The sequence below is a fragment of the Panthera pardus genome, unplaced genomic scaffold, assembly GCF_024362965.1.
Source record: "Panthera pardus isolate Hobbes unplaced genomic scaffold, ASM2436296v1 HiC_scaffold_15, whole genome shotgun sequence".
In the NCBI taxonomy this organism is placed as follows: Eukaryota; Metazoa; Chordata; class Mammalia; order Carnivora; family Felidae; genus Panthera; species Panthera pardus.
Genome location: NW_026526710.1, coordinates 34864698 through 34888952, shown reverse-complemented (window position 1 = coordinate 34888952; position 24255 = coordinate 34864698). Strand labels below are relative to the sequence as shown.

General features: G+C 40.8%; 1 protein-coding gene across 22 annotated transcripts in view; it reads right to left on the bottom strand.

Annotated features, from left to right (window-relative positions):
- DLGAP1 (DLG associated protein 1) overlaps nt 1–24255 on the bottom strand; it is an 893154-nt gene that overhangs the window by 247307 nt on the left and 621592 nt on the right. For all 22 annotated transcript variants that reach the window (XM_053902457.1, XM_053902459.1, XM_053902453.1 and 19 more), the window contains one exon: nt 15419–15633. In XM_053902457.1, the coding sequence (XP_053758432.1) occupies nt 15419–15633 (215 nt within the window). The remainder of the gene's footprint in view (nt 1–15418; nt 15634–24255) is intronic.

Sequence of the window (24255 nt, the reverse complement as noted above, 5' to 3'; positions counted from 1 at the left end):
GGGTCCTTGAGGCATAGGCACTGGGATGTTGGGAAAGGCAAGAAGGTGGCAGTGGGGGCTGGTGGGGAGGGGAGTGGTGGCCAAGCGCGCTGTCCCTGCTGGAGTTTCTTCACTGCATTTTTCTGGTTCCTGACATTATTCCATCTCTGACGGTTATCACGGCCAGCCAGCCGACTCAAATGGCAACTGTTATATGTTCATTATTTTATCATGTCTTTTAAAAAGTGGTGTTGGCTTTTCTTTAAAGGAGAACAAGAAAGCATTATTAATATATTTAAATTGTCATTTAGCTTTAATGAAGTGAAGTGACCACCAGGGTACGTGAAATGATCATGGGAGCCAGACAGAGGCTCAGCAAGCTGTTTTCCACAATACTTAGCTCAACTGCTTAAAGCGTGGGCGGTTGCCATAGTAACTACTTGAATAAACTCAGGGAGGGTCCAGGGGGGGTCAAGCAGCACAAGCATTTAATGCATTTACCTTATTTTGCAAAAACGAAACAGAATGAGAAAACCTAAGATTTTTTTCCCCCTGAAGGGTCACTTTTCCTTCCTGTTAATACTAGGACCTTCCTTTCCCTAGGATGATTGCTTTTTTGCTTGTTTTTGTTTTTGTTTTTGTTTTCAAGACAACCAGGGAAAGAAGAATAGGAAGATTTTAATCTGTTTTCTAAATAGCTCAGCGGATGTCAAAATATTCAAAAAGGAAAATAAGCTGGAAATTTCTAGCTATGGATCAAATATCACCATGACTGTAAGTCGCAAAAACAAAAAACAAACAAAAATTCACTTATTTCTACAATGGCCCCCTGGATTGTTTTTGCAATGGTGGATTGTTTCTGTTCACCTCCTGATTGGCATTAGAACGCAGTCCTGCCTGCAAGGAATTGAAAAGGCGGGCTTTGTGATTATACTATTTGATTTTGAAGGCCGGGAACATTTCCCTTTATATCATGCCTTATGTTTCATCTCCATTCTCTTCAAATGATCAAGTGCTTTGCTTTCCTTCATGTTTATGGAAAGTACTTCCAAATTCTTACTCCAGGCCCTCTTGCCCAAGAGTTAGAATCCAATGATCATTTTGACAGGTTGTAAATATCTCTTTTTCTCATCACTAACCTTTTTGCCTTCTTTGCCCTTGCATAATGGATATTCTCCATGCAAAGAGGGAAGTGGTTACCTAAGTTATTGTATACCCATACGATGGAATACTTTGCAGTTGCTAAGAAGAATTTCTCAAAAAAGTTAATCTATGTGCACTTACATAAAATAATGTTTAGGAAATAATTTTAAGGGGTGCCTGGTTGGCTAAATGTCCAACTCTGGATTTCAGCTCAGGTCATGATCTCACGGTTCATGGGATCCAGCCCCGCGTCAGGTTCAGCACTGACAGAGCAGAGCCTGCTTGGGATTCTCTCTCTCCTTCTCTCTCTGCCCCTCCCATGCTCGTGCATGCACTCTCTCCCCCTCTTTCTCCCTCCCAATAAATAAACTTACAAAAAAGGATTTTAAGTGAAAAGAGCCAAATTGAGGAACTGTGCATATACAGTATATGTACATATATGTGCATATACAGTATATATATATGTATATAATATGTATACAGTATTCATATGTGTATATAATGTCTGCATAGAGTATTTTGAAAGGGTACACAGAAATTGGTTATAATTCTTACCTCTAAGGGGTAACAAGGGATGGAGAGGGAGGAAGACTTTTACATATTATTAAACTACTCATTGGTGCTGCTGAAATTCTTGAGTATTATTTTTATATTAATCAAAATGGACATCTTCCCATTATTCCCAAACAGAAAAGAGATGTGGGTAGGTGTGAAATTCGTTGTGGTGTAGGGTATCACCACAGCACACAAGAGAACACAACAATAAGGGATTGACCCATTCTCGGTTGACTTTTGATTTTTGGGATCTTCATCTGTATAACTGTGTACTGCTCTTTTCTGGTATCGTCCTCGTCTACACTTCGAGTGCTTCATGCTGGATCAGTGTGACTTTTCTTGGGCTCGTTCGCTTGATTTCAAACTGTCTGCCTCCAACTCGGCTCTCACATTCGGAGGCGGTGTAGTATGGTGGTGAATGAGGCGGGCTCTGGATTCAAATCCTGGCCGGGGCTCTCCTGGCTCTGTGACCTTTGGCAAGTCGATCAACCTTCTGTGTCCCAGTTTCCTCATCATATAATTCAGGATAACCATAATTCCTGTCCTGAGGTACCATTAGAATGACTATACATACTGGCATTTAGGAAGCACTTCTAGGCGTTAGTCATTATTCTTTGAGGTGATTTTTGAGGTTGTTGTTAAAATTAGCTACACAGCAATGAGGGAGGAAAGCCCAAAGAAACTAAACGAAAAAAAAAAAATAGAGAAAAGCAGAAGAAAGGGGAAAAAAATCACCCCTAAAGGCTCTTCAGAGAAAGAATGACTACTGAGGTGTTAGAAAACATCCTTCCAATGTAGATCCCCATGTAAATAACGTAGAACATTCTCTCATCTAAATGGGAGAAAAGTTCTTCTGTAATTCGCTTTTTTATTCCACACCAGGCAGGCCATCATTCTAAAACAACACTGACATTATTTTCCTACTCTGTCATCAACGATTCCCTATCACTAACTGGATTAAAGCAAAGCTAATTCTCTAATTCACGGATATTGCTTGTAAAAGTCTTCCCTCTCTCTCCAAAGATAGTTTCCCATTTTTAAATACTCCTTCTCTATGTCAGTCAGCTTGGTTCCTTTCTGTTCAGACACATTCCTGATCCCCAGTCTCTTGCCTCTGAGTAATTATTCAAATTCCAGGCTGAATCCTTTCTCTTTCATGAAGCCATCCCTTGCTGTTTCTATCATAATAACTTTCTATTTTCTGAGCAATTACAGCACTTGTAGTCTGAGGTAAACATACATAATGTTATTTTGAAACTTATAAATAATTACACAAAATTGTTTTCTTTGTTTTGGTGACACTTAATCATATATTTGCACTGGAGACAGAACACTTATATATCTCTTGTCTTCCTCAGGGAATGCAACAGCTTGAAAGCTTTTATTTATCTGGAAAGATTCTTAGTTGTGAGTGAGAAGACTCGAATCCTAAATTTTTCCCCATAGTTTGAGCAAGTCACTGCTCTTCTCTGCGCCTCAACATCCTCATTTGCAAGATAACTGGGTTGGAGTAATCTCTGAGTTTCCTTCTGGTTTTGCTTCTAAGAGTTTCCTTTTGTCCTGTCTCTGAAGGATGGCTACTTGAAGATAATGTGCACTAGTGTATGGGTAAATGCTTAAAATGGGCTCCTTGGAAAGAAAAAATCTCTGATTTGTAGGGTTTCTTGATTTCTGTGGTGTAAACAGTCCCATTGTGGCCAGTGTCAAGTTACCATAGTGACACGAATGAGATGGAGTTGAGGAGAGGTGCACATCATTGGCTCTCACTGGCAAACTGGACCAGCCAACATTGCCGAGTGGTTCCTTTCAATGAACAGGGGCACAGTCTCTGGCTTGAAGAATGTGGCTATTTTAATTCTCAGCTTCTCTTACTCTAACATCTTGATATTATCTTTCTTTAATGAGTAGAAGGAAACAAGGGAGACAACACAAGAAAGTGGTTCTATCTTGGCTTTTTAATTTCAGCCTCTCCAGACATGAGCTCTAGGATTAGGCCAGTCTCCTCAGGTGCCCAAACCCACAGTACAGTGTCCGTCTCTCTTGAAATGTGGCCCAGGGATGATGCTACCAAGGTGGTGGCAATTTCACATGCAGGTGGTAACCTGGATCTATGCCTAGAACTCTCAGCTCTGCTTCTTCTCGGAAAGAGAAGTGGGTCCAAAGAACTAAAAGAAGTTTTGGAGCTGGAAGCCAGGAACAATGTCCAGATGGTGAAGACAGTCTTACTTGGGGAAAAGTCCCCAGAGCTCCACGAGACAGTGGGAGGATGAAAGATGGAGTGGAAAGCAGATGGCTGGAGCCTAAGACCCAAGACCAAGCTGGGCTCTATATTCTGAGGCTCACAACCATGGGCAACCCTTGATTTATTGGTAAAATGTTGGTGAAAATCAATTCTAAATTTTTCCTGAGACCATTGGGAGGATCAAATGAGATATACTGAAAACACTTGATAAAGTGTTATTTAAGATTTTTACCTGGTTTTTACCTGAAAAGTAGGCTTGGAAGAAAATTAAAATGTTACTCGTTATCAGGATAGATGATCAAATTACATTTCTTCTTCCTTGGTTTATTTGGGTAACAGATCCATTTGAAAGAATGCTAACCAGGTAATGTGATTATTGCAGAAAATCCTGCTCTAATTCTCAAAGGACTCATTACTGTTGGTCTTAGAGTCTCTCCCCTCCTCTTCACTGAGCTAGAACAAACAGGGATTCCCCAGACGCACTGCCAGAAATATGCTCATGTTCAGAGTGGATGACAATACTAGGCGCCCCTGCATAGATATTTTTAACATGCTAATGTATACCTGCCAGACTGAGCTCCCAGTCTCCAGGTGGGCTGGTGATGCTATGGAGGGTTGAGAAGGAACAGGGAGAGAACCACAGATTCAGACGCACAGGAAGGGTGGAGTCTGAGCGAGCCCAGGCATAGCCAAAGGGCGACAGGTGGGTATTAGATGACAATTCAACTCAACAACTATGGGCCAAAGCCACTCTGGGAAGCTACCCATCAAGGCATCTGAGGCATGGAGGGATTGTTTAACGATAAGTTAGCATTCATTCAGTACCTTTCGGGGCTGACCCTATGCCCAGTGCTTTTCCAACATTACTTCAGATAGCATTTGATGCGAGGACAGAGAAAACAGAAGTATATGTAAGAAGGCTACAACTACCTTGAGAAATGTTTGAACACAGTGCTTCAGGAATTCTTAGGAGGAAGAACTAATGGTTAACAAGGAGAGGTTCAATTTGAGAGTAAGATCAAAAAGAGCAAAGAGTTTTTTCCTACTCTCCTCTCCCATTAGATTGTAAGTTCTATTATACTAGGAATCCTGGCTCCTAATGTATCCCAATGCTTAGCACATAATAGGTGGCCACAAACAATAATAAGGGTGGTAATAGCTAACACGTATGGAGCGCTTAGCGTGTGCTGGGCACTGTTTGAAGTCTTCTGCATATGTTACATTATTGATTCTTCACAACTACTTTTGAGGTAGGAAATATTATCATCCCTGTAAAACTAATGAGGAAATTGAGTCACAGAAAGCTTAGGTGATTTTCCCACAGTAGCACAGCTAGAAGTGACAGAGCTATGACTTTGAAGCCAGGTAATCTCACCTCAGAGCCTGCACTCTTCAGCAACATGCTGCATTAACTGAATGAATAAATGAAGCAGAGACAGCTTTCTTGGGGGGGTAGGGTGGGGAACAGTGTAAACAAAGACCTTGAGGTACCATTGCTGCTGTCCATCAAATTTACACCCAGCTTTTCGTTTTCGGGGCACACAGTAGGACTGCACTTCTCTGTCTCTCTGAAACAGGTGTGGTCATCTGGCTGGCTTTAGCAATGAAACGTGAGCAAAAATGATGTGTATCAATTCCAGGAAAGTGCTTCATTACGTCCTTTCTCTTTTTCTGATTTGGTGACCATCGAAGCACCTACTGAGATGTACTCTCTGTCTTTCTGGACATCCGAGTGACTGAAATGAGCAGAGCCCCCTGACAATTCACAATGGACGTATATTGGGAGCAAGAAAGAAACTTTTGAGATTTGAGGATTATCGCCAGAGCGTAACCTAGCCTAGCCTAACTGGTACATACATTGGTACCAGAAATGGGGTACCCCTGTAGTAGCAACAACCAGAATACCCCAAAATATGTGAGGATAGCTTCAGAAATTGGTAGCAAGCAGGTGAGTAACTATGGGAGGCTGGGAAACATACCGATCTAGGTTATGCAGTGGTGAATCATTTGGTAAACTGTTGTCTGCAACAACCTGGGAGATAGATGATGTAATAAATGAACTCTAGGGGAGGTAGGTACAAAACAGAATGTCAATAGCATGTGTTGGTTGCTGTCGGCAGTCATGATGCAGTTTGAAATAAGCTCAGAAAAGAATTGGTTAGATTGTAAGCAGCAACGGAAGGGGATAAGGGGAGGCTAGAGATGCGAGGAGTTGAAGGATTGGAAGAAGCAACTGATTTCAACCCGATTTGTAGAAGGTAAACCCGAGGAGGGCTTTGAGTGATAAAAACTACCACTTGTGACAAGGTTCAAATCAAGGATGTGGCTACCTCACCTTATGGTTCAAATCTTTGAGTGGAGTCAGAGCGTTGGGAACGAATATGCAATTAGGTAAATACTTTGATTAGACAAAATGATTCAGAGGAAAGCACTAATACATTTTTAGGCTGAGAGTATCTTAGAGGCATGGGGGTGGGAAGGCAAACAAAGAGAGCAAAAATGATCGTTGTATCTAGAAGGGTTCTGCGAGTGTGATGATTGTTACACGGAAGTCACCCAAATCCACAGATAAGAAGCTGACTACAGTCTTGAGAGAGCTGTACTGCACTTAAAAGATGTAGTGACAAGGGGAGTTCTAAAATGTCTCTTGGGCTCTAAGGAGCACATGTTCCCAGCCGTGTACTTTGAATATGATCAGGGGGAATAATAGAAATGGAAGACTCTCCCAGAGCAGGGAGCTGGGAAACGTGGAGAGCAAAGTACAAGGAAGTTGCTTCCAGGAAGCAGAATTGTAGCCTAATCAAGAAACCTTGCCTTCCCCAGAGTAAGGAGCCTGAACATCCTCCCCAGTGGGATTGTAGAATCGCTAAGGACCAGTGACTACTGTTGTCTCCCGTCTTCTTCTTTTTGAATGGGAGTCTTACTGGGGATGTTTTGTTCTTATTCCAGCATTACAAGTGGCATGTAGGGGGCAGGTCATTTTCAATTAGAGGCTGCAGGTCTCCAAGTGTGGAGGAGCCATATCTGAACGAGTTGTAGATATTACAGTGTATCATTCTCTGTTCTGCGGACAATCATTCATCATCCACAGATCATAAACTTTAAAGTTTAATATAGGACCAGAATTTGGGTTTTCTGCCTCTGATGGTGGTAATGGGGCACAAATACATTTTGCCTCCAGGAGGGAGAGAGAGAGAGAGAGAGAGAGCGAGAGAGAGAGAGAGAGCCAAATATTTGGTCTCAGAAGGATAGACTTCAGTACTTCAGTAATCATTAGTGCTGCTTGTCATACTGTTTTGTGTGTTCATCTTAACATGTGCCCATTGAGGACTAAGTACAGGGACACAATGGAATTCAGAGGTGATGTTTCGGTGACCTGGTAGGAAGTCTATAGGAGTTATTGCCGGGAGAGGCTGGTGCCCGTAAGAGAGATGGGTCGTTGTGGTCATTCAAATGAGGAGGGAAGCCTTAAAGCCTAAGAGGTGAGAGTTTGAGCTGCAATGTTTCAAGACAGAATTTAGGAAAATGGTAATTCGGGTGACAGAAATGGAAGAGTCAGGAAGAGCAGTGACGTACTCAAGGAGAAGTGCATTATTTGGGTGCCTAGAAATCTCATCTTCTTGCATATGCTTCATGTAAAAATCCAAGATGAATAAACATGATAAGAACATCGTGCTGGTCTTCGGCTTAGACTTAACTTAGACTCCACAGGCTGGGAAAATCTCACACAGACATGCTGTCCGTTCCACCCAAGTCGGCAGAATTACCAAAGCTCTCAGAGAAGGACAGTTCAGGTTGTTTTAAAAGGTGCCTGGAAACATTTGTCTTCAAATTCCCCACTTGGTTTATTCCATGATTAATAACTTTGCCATTAGAAGTTTCCCCTTGCAGCTAACTTAAGTTCCTTGGGCTGTAGTTTTGATGTCGTTTCCTCTTATTTATATACAGGAATGTCAGTGGTTTTCCTGTCCCATATGCATTCTCTGTAAAGATGGATTTATTTAGGACTCACACCCAACCTGCTTCCAAAAAGGATTAGAGGCGCCTCCTAATATGTCTGCCTAGGCTTCCTTTAAAGTAGCTTTTCTCTTTCCTTCATAAGTGTGCTGCTCTCAGAGACGAACCAGGAGGATTTCTTTAACGATATAAAACAAAAGCCAAACTAATAACACGGACTATGCTGACACAATAGTAACCTGCAATGAAAAAAAAAAAAAAAAAAAAAAAAGAAAGAAAACGCTCTCCCCATGTCAAGTAGATTTTTATGACCAGAAAAAATTCTGGACAAAATGATAAACTTGAATACCTTTGGCCTCTGAATTTTTAGTTTATTTCTTCTCTGTAGTGCCTTCTTCCACCATTCTTAGATTCTAGGGCACAACTATATACTCTAGAGTATCTTTTAGGGTATATTTATGTCTCTAAAATATCTGTATTTATATAAATATATTTATAAAAACATCTATATATAAATATATATTTATAAACAAACGCATGTGTGTGTCTATATATATATATACATATATGTGTGTGTGTGTATGTATATATATTTTCCACTTGACTATGGAAAACCAGAAATTAGTAAAGAATTTAATAAATGTGTTGAAACCAAGGTATAAATGTCTCCCACAGGGACTTCAATATTAAAGGTCCTGAATAAATGAGTGAGTGATTACATGAATACCCTTTCTGATTATAATTAGGGTGTTCTCTGTTACCTGGTTGTCTGCGCTTTAACGGGGAATGTAGATATTAAATTGAAGGCACGGTAGCCAGCAGACAGGCAGGATAAAGGATTTTAAATATCTCGGTAAACAGAAGTCTTCCTGGCATGCCAGTGGGTAGCACTGCTGATCGGTACTGCAGGAGGGGACTGGGGAATCTTCATTTCCAGAACCCTTTTCTGGGGTCTTCCCCTGCTCATGTTTCTCCAGTCTTTGGTGCCTTGCCTGGTCATGAGAAGACAGCTCAGGTGACATACTGTATAGCCACAGAAAAGATATAGGTACAGGGTTTGTTATTACACTAGTCCTGACGGACGTGGACCCAGGCTCCTAAAAGCCTATCGCTTCTCCCTTGAACCTCAGGCATGAGCCAACGCCTCCTTATCTCTGACCCAGTGGTCATTTGGCCCTTCTTTCCTTTACCCCAAGGCAAGCCTTAGTCAACATGTTCTCTCTCTAAAATGTATCTGAATTTCCTTTCATTCCTTCACCTCCCTCAAAGATATGCAAGCAGTTCTTTCCTCTTTGGGGTCACGGTCATTGTAGGGACAGTCTAATCTATGCAAGTGTCCTTCCAAAACAGGCTTTTCTTTTTTTTTTAATTTTTAATTTTTACATTTTATTTATTTTTGAGAGAGAGAGAGAAAGAGAGAGAGAGACAGGGACAAGTGGGGGAGGGGTAGAGAGAGAGGGAGACAGAATCCGAAGCAGGCTCCAGACTCCGAGCTGTCAGCACAGAGCCTGATGCGGGGCTCGAACCCACGAACCGTGAGATCATGACCTGAGCCGAAGACAGTTGCTTAACCGACTGAGCCACCCAGGCGCCCCAAAACAGGCTTTTCTAAAGAGCAATTATATCCCAAGAGACCAGGATGTGGTACAGATACAGGGCTCAACACACGCCCATCTCATTTGGAGGAAAGCATTCATGCCTCAAAGAGGGACTGATTTTTCTTAACCTGGGCCTGGTGATCTGGGCTGACTATAATGGGCAATTTCTTGTACCAGTTACTGTTTGTTTTGTTTTTCTATGAGCCTTATTTCTAGCAAGGGGTTGAAGGGTATTAAGATAATTTCTCTAGGGGCAGGTGAATGAGTTTTAGCTTTAACCTTTTCCCTTGTCTTATTATTGTGGAAGGTGGGTGGGTAAAGGAGTTGGGAGGATGGAATGTAATAGAGGAAAGTACCGTGGTCAGGAAAGGATTGGGAAACTATCTTGAGTTTATATCACTGAATCCTATTCACAATATTGTAGGGTCAGTTGGGTTCTGTTCTCTCTTCTATCGTAAAGATTGTCTGTCGTTATATGTGGAGTTATACTGGTGGTCAGGCAGGAGAGAAATGTCAAAGCATGTGGGAAAAACAGACAACAAAGGAAAACAGAGACATTTCATACCACTTAGGACAGAGATGGGATGAATATATGGCTAGGTTCTTAAACACGGCTCACATCCTTAGGAAAAAAATGCTTTCATGTTCATATGCCCCAGGTCCCCCTTTTCTGGGGAGAGAAGGCACCTGGGGAACCGCAGGTGGGCAGGAGGGGCTTGTGGAATGCGAGGAACACTGTGTCCAGAGAGAAAAAAGGGAGCAAGAAGTTTATTCAAAGATAATCAAAAACAGAGACTCTAGCAAAAAGCTAGTTTTGGGTTCCTGATATAACACTGATACATTTTAAACTTCCAGAATTACAGTTGTAGGAGAATGCCTCATCTAACTCTTCTCAAATTATTTTGTTTACCAATGCTGATCTTTTTGTCTTTAAACTGTGAACTCCCAGTTCTTCCCTGCCTCATCCTTACAATTATATACAATAGTGGGGAAAGATCTCTCAGAGACTGTGGGTGAGAGACAGCACTTCTTGGCATCACTAGTCAATGAGAAGTGAGTGCTAGAGAACTGTGTTGAGAAGGGTTCTGAAGCCCAATCTGTGTTCAGCAGGAAGGGTACTGGGATCCATTAATGCTGGGATCGGGTAATGCTGTCTGCCATGGGCCTGGGGGTTCAGGAAGGGTGGGGAGTGGTGATGAGAGTTATCTAAGCGGTACCATCCATGCTAAGAGCCCAAGCCTCTCATTTAATTTGGGTGTGTGTGTGCCAGGCTCGGAGACATTAAACCAGTTGCCAAAGCCACACAGCTACTTAGTGTTTCACCAATATACATAAAAAAGAAGTTCAGGATCAGGAAAAGAATGCAGATTAAGAGGATTAGCCATTCTGAACACACAAAACTACTGCCTTCAAGACATTGAGGACTGAACATGAACCTGCTTGAAGCCTTTTGTTAGACATTTTATCAAAAGTGCTAGGAGCTCTACCTGCTTACCCACAAAATCAAACGTGCACAGAAGTCTGGGGCCCTCCTTGTCGATTTCAGAGGCCTTTGAAAGTGTGTAATGTTAGAGATTATTTCCTCCAGGAGAAAAGTTTTCTCAGTTCTTGGATGAAGAGATAAAGAAGTATGAAGAAATTTTAACGTGTTATTTGCCTAGGATTAATGGACAGTTGAATTTAAATAGAGAATCTTTTAAATAGCAGCTTTTAAGAAAGTTCTTTCTATAAAATATCAGGGGCGGGGGGAAAGTCCAAGATGGGATTTGGCCATGATTTTTTAACTAGGGCTGTAGTCTCAATGCTAAAATAAATAGCAAGTTATAACAAATCCAACTAAAAGAGTTAAATTCATTAGAGCCAAGCTGTGGTGACACGCTTTGAGGGAATTCTGGCCCCCAAACCTCTCCTCGACTTGCCTGAGAATTTACTGTTCAGCATCCAGAAATCATTATTTGAAAATAGTAATATTCTTGGATAATAATCCATTTCAAGTTCATTGTTGGGTGATAACAAAAGAAGGGAAAGCTAGCAGTGGGGTGAAGGGATTTATTACTGGCTGTGGAAGGAGACAAGAGAGTGAAAGAAATAATGATCCTCAGTGAGTAGCTACAGGAATTTTGCAGCCCCAAGATGGAGTTCACTGTCTGAAGCCTGCTTATGACTCTAGAGTGTTCCACTGACCTTAGGACACAATAACACTGAGTGGGTGATGAAAACAACCCTCGTAAATAAACCCTCAAGATGCCTTTAAAAAATACAAAAGAGAGAAACAATGTAAGAAAGTAGGGAAGTGCTTTCTCTCCAACATTTCTGACAGAAGATAGGAGTTGAAAACCTCCAACAAAATGTTGCCCTAATCTCACTTGGCTAATTTTAGTTATCTTGGTTCATGGCTATGATTCATCCCTAAAGCTGTGAATTGCTGAGGAGGAAGGAGGAAAAAAAGTGACTTAAATGTCAAAGAAGTAAGAACAAAAATATAGTCTTCTTTTTTGGGGAACTAGAATTCCAGGATATGGGGATCTTTTTTTTCTCATGAGGGACCAAATGCTTCGAACTTCTAGAGAAATAATGGTCATGAGTCAAAACATCATTAAGGAATGGAAGACGGCATTGATTATAAGTCATGTCATGTTGGAATTTTTGCCTCCATAGTGCATTTCCTTTGTCTTCTTGTGTACCTCCGATACCATTAAACTAGCACTCACTAGGAATCATCTAGAGTTATGTATGACGGAAGCCTAAAACGTAGACTGTAATGAGGAATGGAATCCCTAAACCAGGTGAGGGAGGAATGAATGGAGACAAATGGAACCACGAGAAGTAAGCCTGGGCAATGGAATAGTAGGAAAGGGAAGAAAGGCACGTTTGAATGATGGTCAGATGTTGTCTTGCTTGCTAAAGAATAGAGATGGTTTGGTGAAATTCCATCTTGAGTTTCTGAGTTTTCATCTTGAGTAGAAAAAGGTTCCTCAATTCTTCAGGGGTCCCCATAGTAAATTGGTTACCATGTTGCATTTCCATAGGTTTGGAGGAAGAGAAGAGTCACCAACTCAGCTCGGTGACTGATTTCACTGTCCCAAGTAGCTGACCTCCACCAACAGCTTAGCCACCCTCCGTGTTTGTCTTGTTCTTAAAACTCTTCAACACTGCCGCTCTTAAAACTTCCGAGAAGTCAAGGAAGTATACGAGGGTTGTAAAAATAGGGCCCTGGGCTTGAGAGGAAGATGGTATTATGTAGGAAGCAAGATGAACAAGGAAGAATTCCAATGACTTCAGAGTGGATCGCCCACAGCCCTTGAAGCTGGGAGAAGAGTAGACCAGGGCACATGTGTGAGAGGTGATTTCTGCACCTACCCCCCAGTCCTCAGCCTCCTCAGAGCACTCTCCTAGCCTTTCTTACCCTCTGCTCCTTTCAGTTCTCCTCATACCTGGTTATTACAGCGGCAATCGCTGTATCTCATTACCTGCGACCTAAAGTGTCATTCAGCCAATGTGACACATGCATCCTGATAGATAAACTAAGGGGGTACTAAGGTTCTGGAAGGGACTCTGTAGGTTGCAGAGTCCCACCGCTTGGTATACATTTGAGGCAACCGAGCTCTTGAAGGTCTAAGTGACTTTCTTGCGCAAAACATTCCCTCTTTTGCTTCTTCTGGAAGATGTTAATTAGCACCTTGGCTCTAGTGGAGAGATATTTTAAAGTCCATAGAAGATATTTGCCAGAAGTTATCCTTGGCCACCCTCATTTTAAACCACCTTGGCAGACTGCCTTTATTACAAATCCAGTGTTTTGTTTTTTTTTTTCTGACTGGGTACATTTAATTTTCTGAGCCTCCACGAGGTGTGCCAAAGTACAACAAAAACCTGTTTCTATTTTTCATTTCCATGATCAACTTTTACCTTGTGTGGCAGTGTTATGGGTTGAATTACTTTCTCTCTCTCTCTCTCTCTCTCTGTATATATATATATATATATATATATATATATATATATACATATATATATATATATATCAAAGTCCTAACTCCCAGTACCTGTGAACATGACCTTACTTGGAAATAGGGGTCTTGCAGATTTAATCAAGTGAAGAGGAGGTCATTAGCGAGGGTTCTAATCCGATGTGAGTGGTGCGATGAGAAGACGGCTGTGTGAAGACGCACATGAGATAGGCAGAGATTCAAGTGCTCCAGCTGGAAGCCAAAGAATGCCAAGGATTGGCGGCCCACAACCAGAAGCTGAGAGGAGGCAAGGAAGGATTGTTCTCAACAAGTTTCTCAAGGAGCATGGTCTCAAGGAGCATCGCAAGGTCTCACCGAGACCTGGATTTCCGACTTCTGGCATCCAGAACTGTGACATTACAAGTTTTTGTTGTTTCAAGCCACTTTGTTATGGCAGCCCGAGGAAACTGATACTTGCAATGATAAAGGCAAAGAGGAAGGGCAACTGGAGGCTGAAGGAAAGAAAAAAGCTTTCTTTCTTGGGTTGGTTTACTAATGTCATTGGTATTAAGTAAAAGTGTTTTTCAGTTTATTTATTTTGAGAGAGAGAGATAAAGAGAGAGAGAGAGAGGAGAGGGAGAGAGAGAGAGAGAGAATATGAATGGGGCAGGGGTGGAGACAGGGAGAGACGGAATCCCAAGCAGGCCCCGCGCTGTCAGCAGAGAGCCCGACGTGGGGCTCAAACTCATGAATCGTGAGATCATGACCTGAGCCAAGATCAAGAGTTGGCCACTTAACCAATGAGCCACCCAGGCACACTGGCATTAATTTTTTATTGAGGTGATCTGGAGAGGTTCCACATGACCCCTTGAAAAAAATTTGTGAGGGGACTCTGTCCACTGTTTTAAGCTATAGCTTACTTTGCTATTTAAGTAAGTTTCCATCATAGAATAGTCAGCTGTTTTTCAGTGTTTTAGCTTAATAGTCTAGTTTGTTTTCCTTAGCCTGATGGCTTTGGTCTTTTTCTATTTTATTTATTTTGTGTTTTAATATTTTATTTTGTAGCATAATATAAATTCATGAATAGTAGTATGTATTTCCTCAATACATGGGGAAAAAGGCACTTAAAAATACAAATCACCCACAAAATATTTTTCAAATGATGATCCAAGCATTGATACATTCCAAGGCTCCGATTTACTCTCCATAAATAATATTAAAAATTAAATCAGGCTTTGCTTAAAATAATTTCAGTAGTTTCTTTTGCAGTGCTATTCTGTATTTACAAATAGCACAAATAGAGGTAAGGACTACTTATAATCATATTTTTCAAAACCAAAAACCATTTTTTAACATTTAATTTTAAGTAATCTCTACACCCAATGTGAGCTTGAACTTGTAATCCCAAGATCAAGAGCCACATGCTTCACCGACTGAGCCAGACAGGTGTCCCCCCAAATCCATTTTTAAGGTCTTACAAATTATATGCATTTAGCATCCACATTTAAAAACCTATATCAAGAACCTTCACATATCATCCAAATTTTAAGCATAGCCACTTTCTATAAGCTTCTCCAAGATCATCTGCTCTATTGTATTACTCAGTTATCTGAAAAATTCAAAGGTCTCATAGGAAAGAGTTGTCCTGCAGATTTAGTGGTTAAGAAAACACCCAAGAGTTGAGATACATAGATCTTTTCATTGACCAGAAATCTTAATTCATTTCAGAAGCCATTCTGGATTGTTTCAAACTCTTCATCTTGGGGCTTGTGGTTCAGTTTATGATCTATGCAGCATATACATGGGTACCCATGTCTTTGAAGGCACTGGGATACACAAGTCAGAACCCACGTCAAAATCACTAGGCCATTCAGTGCATCACACTGCTCCATCTGTAGGGTGTCTCTTGCCCCAGTTACTCTGGGGGGGTCCCACGATCGGATTCTAGGTGACAATACAAGGAGCTGGACTACCAGAAGTGTAGTGTTGGAAACACTTACTTGAGTGTGGTGAGTTCTGTAAGGGATGGCTGAGTAGCCTTGAGATAGCTTTCTCTTCGCGCAGCAACTTTGGGAGAAGGCTTGGGACTTGTGTCAGAGTCACCACTGTCTTCATCTCCCATGGCCTTGATGTAGCTGCCGCTCCGCATTCTTCGGCACGGAATTTCGTCGTCTTTACCTCTAGGGGTGTACCCTGTCCATTCATCCTGTGGAACCTATTCAGATATAAAACAGAGAATTCATTTTTAATAAAATCCTACACTTTTCTTTCCTTTATTGATTTTTTGGTAGGACCCCGAACGTGGGTGACAGAGATAAATTATCTAAAACTTCAGACATTTACTTTTCACGAATGGTGTCTTACTAGAGTTGGTTTGAAAATCTTTGAATACGTGCCATTCCACGTCTCAATCTTTAAAACATCCTGTGTATTAGGAAAAACTAAAACCATGGCCTCTGATTTACTTCTCATTTTTCTCATGCCAGTAAGAATAAGAATTCCAAGAAATAATGCCAATAAGAACGCTGTTGAAAAGGGAAATAGTTTTATTTGAGCTTTTCAATTATTTGTTTTCATTTGTCACTTAAAATTTAAGAAACTTTCACTTTTATCTCCACCGTCCTCACACTGTCCGTCTCCACTGTCTTGTATCCAGTTTCTCTGCTTCCTAAACCAGTTGCATTGACTTTCCAAAAACCTATTCTTTCAGAACGCCTCTTAATGGGTTCAGCCTCCATAGATCTACTGAAAGCAGTCTTTAAAGGTTTCCAATGATCTCCTCATGAAAGCCAGTGACATTTTCTTAATTTAAATTATCCTTGGCCTCTGACTACACACACACACACACGCACGCACGCGCGAGCACCCCCAAGCCTGAAGAGATTCTGTACTTACCTGGTAAAGCTACTTATCTGAATTGTTCTTTTCCTCTTGCTTTGCTGCATCCTACCCTAAGTCCCCCTTTGGGGGTACCACACAAGAGTATGTTCTCAGCACACTGCTCCTTTTTCTTTCTACAGTCATTGCCTTTGAATTCAGCAGAGCACTACACTATGTTATAGAAGGCTTCTTTATGACTTTGTCTTCAGTTCCACTTAGATTTTCCATTTCCACACGGACTCAAACTAGGATCTCATTACTCCTCCACTTAGTAAAAGAAATGCACAATGACCACTCTTCTCATCCATTAAGAAGCAATAATCAGCCTTCAGTGTGTGGAACGGTACACAGGGCTTAACGAAAAGACACCAAAGAAGAAGGAGGCTGGTTTTTGCCCTTAACGTATTTATAACAGCAATGAGAAGACAGAGCATAAACGCATTTGGGAATAGTTCCAAATCAACACACCAGCAAGTTTAAGGTATGGTGCCATAAATGGAATATGCACCAAAGAGAGACTGCAGGTAGGAGTTATCAGTAATGGTGACGGGGAAGGAGTAGCCAGGAAGGACTGGCCAAGTCTCAATGAGAAGGCAAACAGGCATTTAAGATTTTGATGCTATTTACGGATTATTCATCAATAATGCAGTGTTTCATTATTAACATTTAACTATGGTATGCAACTTGCTTAGAGGGTCTTATTTTAACAGCATAACAACTCTGTGCAAGGTTTCTTCTGTATTTCTCAGATGGGAAACAGGAAGTCAGAGAGCTTAAGGAATTTGCCAAAGAACACACAGCACTGGCATTTAAAGCATTTTGGTTTGACTCCCAAGATCAGAATTTTCTTAACCTAAATTTTGTGATTAGTAATATATCAATTTTACATCTGAAGGGTTCGTAAAATTGTCCACGATGACACATACACATATTAGACACAGGTTTCTAAATGTTGTCTAAGTTCTAGGAAGTGAAAATACATGTTCCATTAAAAAAAGCACTATACTCTGCTCCTTAAGTTATGACTTTATTTGCATAATTTGAAAGCTTATGTCTAGAAACATCAGACTGAAGAGATGCTGCTACTTATGGACCTGAAACAGTGGTTTGTGAGTTCTAATTTGGAAAACTACCAGTGAAGTTAGGCTAAGCTTCATTATGCAGTTTGTTTATTTTAACAGATTTTTAAGTGGCACTTCCTATGTGCAGGCACTGTTCTAAGTGCTTTGTAAATGTTCTCTCATTTGATCCACACAGCTGAAGGGTACTATTATTATTATCCCCAGTTTACAAATGAGGAAACTGAAGTTATGTAACAGGACCAAAGTCTCAGCTACAAAGGGGCAGAATTCCGACCTGGCAGCTCGTGAGGACTTGCTCTTGACCACTATTTAATGCTGTCTGTCTTTCTGGGCCATGATGTGTGGCATCTACGGAACCAAATAACTGTAGTCCCATGACACCTTCGTAATCCATTGCATCTGATTCATTTGCCATTTATTAATCATGGTAGTAACAATGTGGAGTTTTTGCTTTAGCTAAATAGCATCAAAATCACCATAGCAACAAGGAAGACTTCTCAGTGAAATTATAAACGTTTGGAACAGTCTTGTTTTCCTTCAATTGGCAGGTGACTCATTGTAAAGGTATGATCATGTTCAGAACCTCACTATTGGCTTAGCGATTACATTTTATAAATTAAATCGGTACAGCTTAGGGTCACAGATGATGCACACAGCGTTTGCCATTTCTCAGCACTGATGCATAGCTCCTAAATAAGCACTGGTCTCTGGAATATGTCAGAGACCAAGGACAAACTTATATCCGGTCATATCACTTATGAAACAAAACACGGCAAATTGCTGTTTAGATGTTTTTTCCAAAGTTAGTTTATGGTAGAAACTTGGACTTATATGAGAAACAGGTTGCATCTGTTGCCAAGGGAACCAACTGGAAAGTATTTAATCTGAATACCTCTCAATGAAACAGTTTGCAAATGATAGCAGCTAAGAAGTTGTATCGAATGGAATTTAAAAATTAACACATTATTCATAGACCTAAGGGTAGCCGACAATAAGATTACCTATAAAATAATGCAGAAATCAGTTGTAGGAAAAGTGTAAAGAAACAGAAAATCAAGATCTTGGAGAAGGAAAATAATGTCACTGAAGTTGTTATGATTGAGTCAGAATTTTTATTCTGACTCTTTCTACCTCTAAAGCAGAAGAGGAGACCGTGGCATACCCCTCTGTAAGGGGCCCAAGTGGGAAATGTTACTCCTCCCCTTTTTTTAACAAGAGAAAAGCATACTCATTTTATTATTTTTTTACATGTACTTGGGAGCCTTCACAAGAGAATGAAGATCCAAAGAAGCAACTGGGGCAGGAAACTTTTATACCCTGTAGACAAGGAAATAATAAATCTGTGAAGAATTGATAAGACAAAGGGATTTGGTAAATGGTGAAGAAGTAACTAAGGAGATAAGGGTGAACCTAACAAGTTTGTGGATTTCGCTGGCGCCATGTCTGGGCTGATAAGTCTGTCTCCATGTTGCTCCCTTTTGATTGGAAAGAGAGGAAGGAGAGTCATTGGCACAGCCACCGCTGTGATCTAGTCAAAGGTTGATGTGTCTTTCTGCCTCAGTTGCACAGAAAGAAAAAATGTAGGGAAATTCAAATTTACAACTGTCTGAGAAAGCCTTCAGTATTAATGGTCTTGGCAGTTTAAAGGAATAGAAGTCTTGGTGAGGAGTGGAAGCTGGAGCAGGCAGAAAGGCAGCCTGGGCACTTGAGGACGACAGGCCAGCCGGATGGCCCGCTTGTCTGCACCAACCCTGGGGGTGGTTGGACCCAACGGATGTTAAGGAAACAGTAATAAAATCCATATTGTAGTTGTTATGAGTTAGAGTAAAGAAATTGTTTTATTTTTAATGCTTATGCTTAAGCATTAAACTCCAATAGAGAGCTTTGTTTTTGAGAAAACAAAACGAGGATTAGTGTGCATTTTTCTATTTCAAGAATAGCCAGTCTATAATTTAGACCACATGTCATAGCTCACAAGTATAGAAGACTTACTTCTGACCAAGGAATGACCATAACCAAGTGCTATCATCTTCTAATTACAGGATGAGGATGTTTTCTTAAATGAAATAGTGTATGGGCACTGAATGATGGGTCATTCTAATTGTAGCTGTTCAGTTATGGAACAGGAGAAAATTAAACATGCTCTAATGGGGCATGCTTGCATTTTCTCAATCTCCTCCCTGCCTCTCTCTTTGTCTCTCTCCCTTCTTCCTTTATATCTATAAGTATGTTTTGCCTGTTTCTTTTCCAGCCATGGTCTGGGTGTGCCTGGAATATACAACAGTGAACAAAATAAATATTGATCTCACACTACGGAGCATACATTCTAGAAGCAGTGCAGGAAGAAACAGATAATAGCTAAGCACACACATAAATGAGCAAGATAATCTCAGGAATCATAAATGCCATTAGGAAAATAAGATGGGGTAATGTAACAAAGTGGCTGGAGGGGGACTACTTTAACTCGTTCCTTGGAGAAGCCAGTAGGAAAGCAGTAATATTCCAGAGGAGATCTGTTGACCAAAGGAGCCAGCTTAGAGGAGAGCTGGGAAGAGCTTCCAGACAAAAGGTTCAGCCAGCATGGAGTCCCTAGAGTAAGAATAAGATTGGTGTGTAATTAAAGCCTAGGAACAAAAATGACAGTGTGACTGGAGAGTACCCAGCAAGAGGAAAGTGATACAAGGAAAGGCTAGGGGTGTGGGGCCAGATCATGTAGGGTCTTGTAAGACTGTCTCAAATCTTCCTTCCAGGCTGAACTCAGAAATTCTAAAGCTCCCTCCAACTGTTCCAGATTAAATTGATCTTTTTAATGAAATCTATAGCACATATCATATGCTATATAGCATAGATTTATTGAAATCTATGCTATATAGCATATATATAGCATATATATATATATAGCATATATATAGCATACATAAGGAGTCAGCAAACTATAGCTCACAGACTAAATCCAGCTTGCCATGTGTATTTACAAATAAAGTTTTATTGGCACACAACCATACCCATTCATTACACATTGGCCGTGGCTAATGTCAAGTTACAAGGGCTGAGTTGTATGGTTGTGTTGAAGGCTATATGGCCCCAAACCTGATTCACATCTTCCTTCTGCACACTTAATGTGCATAATCACACAATGGCACTTATATACAATATTTGTTTTATGTGTTTTTGTGTCATCTCTCCAACTACTAGGTAAGGCAACTGAAATGAGGTAAGCAGTATTGCTGGAGGGTCAGAGGTGTGAGCTCTACATGTAGACTACCCAAGTTTGAGTTCCTGCTGTGTCAGTAACTAGGTACAGGCCTCAATTTTCTTGTCTGTTTCCTACCCATAGAGTTATGCCTGGATTAAATGAAGTAATGTGCCCAAGAGCATAGGGAGTGTTCAGCAAAGGTATCTTTGGGGAGCTCTGGACTATTGTTAGCACACACACACTCCCTCCCCACCCCACCAAGGGATGACATTGGCTTTCCAAGAAGACTCTGATGCCTGCTTCCAATTTTCTTTCTCAAGGGAGGAGCAGGAATAATTGAAATATATTAAGCGAAAACATAAAGTCCTAATATACTGTCTACTCTCATCAATTTTAAGTGAGAGTTCCCATCAGGAAGTACTCCCAGCTCTCTGTCCTGGGGTCTCATCTCTATTCTGCAGGATTGAGAGGGAAGCCTGCAGCCTTTAGGCCACCGGAAGTTTACCTGGCTTCCCAGTGATTGAATCCTAAATGCCTCTTCTTGGCTTACAAAGCAGAAATTTTAGAGAGGAAAAAAAAACGGCCAACCAAACAAACAAAAGAAACACCTCCCTAGGAACTATTTTTGTATTCAAAGTTTTGTTTTGTTTTAAAACTTTGACCCCAAACCTGTGCCTTCCAGATGTATGAGGGCTGTCAAGGCCAAGAGGTGGGGGTGAGGGGGCCTCTGGGCTGCATGAAGGTTCTGCTCTGTGCAGTGCTGAGTCACAGAGGTGGTGGTGGGGGGGTTGAAAGGGAAAAGGGGGGGCACACTTATTACTGTTTACCTCGCTATTTCTAGGGCTTAGTACCTTGCCAGAAAGACCAGAGGTTTCTGGGTAAACGTGACACTAAATGAATGAATGAATTCCAACAACAGCTTTGTTTTCACTCACTGTGTGTGATCTTGGATAAGTCACTTCACTTCTTTGATTCAGATTTTCCATCTCTAAAATGGGGGTGATAATAGAGGTGTAATGAATAGAAATAATGTGTGTGAATATAGTTTGTGGACTTCAAAACATCATAAAAATCTGAGAAAAAGGTTAGAAAGCTGTCTCTTTATGGCTACTTTTAAAGTACGGCCAGCCATAAATATATTGGGGATTAAAAAGCAGCGGTACTTTAGCTGAGGATCTTCGGCTCATTAAAGTAGATAAATGTTCTACGGGGCACCTGGGTGTCTCAGTCAGTTGGGCATCCAACTTTGGCTTAGGTCATGATCTCACTGTCCATGGGTTCGAGCCCCATGTCAGGCTCTGTGCTGATAGCTCAGAGCCTGGAGCTTACTTCAGAGTCTGTGTCTCCCTCTCTCTCTGCCCCTTTCCTGCTCATGCTCTGTCTCTCTCTGTCTCAAAAATAAATAAACATTAAAAAAAATTTTTTTTAAATGTAGATGTTCTAGTATAAGAATATACTATATATATATATATATGTATATATATATATATATATACTACATACTATATACTATATACTTTATAATATAATATACATATTATCCTATGTAAAAATATAAAAATTTCATACACAAAAATGTATTTATCTCTCTTTTAGGATCTTTAAAAGTAGACTGTCTTCTGGTGCTGCCATTTCCCCTCTCCTTTAGGTTTCCCCAAACTCAGTTAAAAGAGAATCACACTTGTTCTGGGAGATCTGTGAGGAAAAGCTGTGATGAACTAGGGGTCCTTAAAAAGTCTTTCCCATGAGGAACCTTGAAAAGTTATATGACCCAAGATAATACCTTCCGTTCTGAATGTCTCAAACATTTTGCTGATTTTGGGGGCTCGTATCCCCACTTGGTTAATGAAGTTTCCATTTTGAAAAGACAAAGTACACTTAGTTCCTTCAGCTTTCCTCTAATATCCAAATGCCACATTGTCCTGAATCTAAGATATCATTGCAAAACCCTCGGTGTTTTTTTGTGCCACTAAGAAAGAAAGAAATGCCACCAACTAAACTCTGACTCTCCCTAGATGATATGATTCATTCCAGTATCAAAGATGCCAAAGCATGAAAAATTTATCTTAGAATCAAATGCCTTTTAAAGAGTATGTGCAAAAATAAAAACAAGACATGGATGTATTCTGGGATACTGGTTATAGAACTTAATGTTCATATTTAATAGTGACCAAATTGATGATAATAATTAGCATTCATCTGTGCCATGCTTTTGCAAACAAACAGAAGCTCACATGTCTCGTGATCCTTCCAACTACCTTGAAGGATAAGAAGTATTATAATCTTAGCTTGTCAAAAAAAGAAATTGAAGTCCAGAGAGGTTAGTAGTTAGTATAGGTTGATACTATACTCAAGATGGGGTCTACTGTCACAGTCCAGGGATTTACCACCCTCACCTCCCCCCGCCCCCCCCCGCCCCCCCCCCCCCGCCTCCCCCCCCCCCCACCGCTTCTCTCCATATTCAGATCTTGGCTGTCTTTTGAATAACAATTGTTATTTTATGGCAATCTAAAGAATACATATTTCAGATAAGAAAAAAAACCCTCCATATAGTTTTAAGTTCTGTCCAGAGGAAAAAAAGTTAATAAAACAAATGAAAGACTACAAGCCTTTAAGTATAATTTATGAGAAATACTATTTCAGACAAGAGAAGGCTTACTTTTAAAAGGCTCTTCCAAAGGACCTGTGGTTTCAGTCCCCCACTTTTGCTGGGCTGCAGTCAGTACAGTGTAACTACATGTAGATAGAGTCAGACATTTTGTGCCAGTGATGGTCTGAGAGATGGTGGCTGGAAGATGAAGCCATGTGTGGGTGACTCCTGGAGAGCGGATTATCTCAAGATGGAAGGTTGGATGGTGAGGTTTGGAGGAATGAAAATGTGTGAGATTTTGGGAAATCTGAGAGCCACAAAAGGAATGCAGACCCTTAGAAAGCTGGGACAGCTGGAATGGAACATATGTCCTGAAATATACCAGGGTAGGCCAGTGCAATTCTGTGAGCAGGTCGGGATGGCAGACATTTGGGAGGAAAACCCAAGAATCTAAGGCTGAGGTGGGACTGAAATCAAAGTTCTATTTCGTCAGGAACCAAGGAAGCTAGGAGAAATAAGTTAGGCATTTTATTGGTGGGATAGAAATAAGGACAATATGGCAAGTTGGAGCAGTGGTTAAAATGGTGGAGATCGATAATCGGTTGATAATCGCAAGGCTACCCCTGCATCTGTCGATCCCTTCAGCAACTGAGTATTTCTATTAGAGGAACCAGGTAAATGAGGGCGCTGAGCTATGGCTGAGGGGGTCAACCTACTTGGTCTTACCTGAGCTCATGAAGAAGGATAAATATGGGGAGGAAAAACTGTATTTATGAAAGGAGAGCTAGGGATTTGATATATATGGAGTAATCTGACATTTGTGGAATAATCGCAGAGGGCTGGAAGAGATACCTTACTTAAGTGCTTCCAGCAGTCCTGTGAAACAGGCATTACTATGTCCATTTTACTGCCACAAAACTTAGATTCCAAAAGCGGAAATGACTCGCTCAAGGTCATAATAACGAGTAGGAGTCTGGATTTGTCTGACGTCACAGCTTTAATATCACCCTGCCTCTGATGAATGTATGCTGATTGAGTCACTGAACAAATAAACGAAAAAAAAAATGGAGCTTATGCTCCCACTCAACT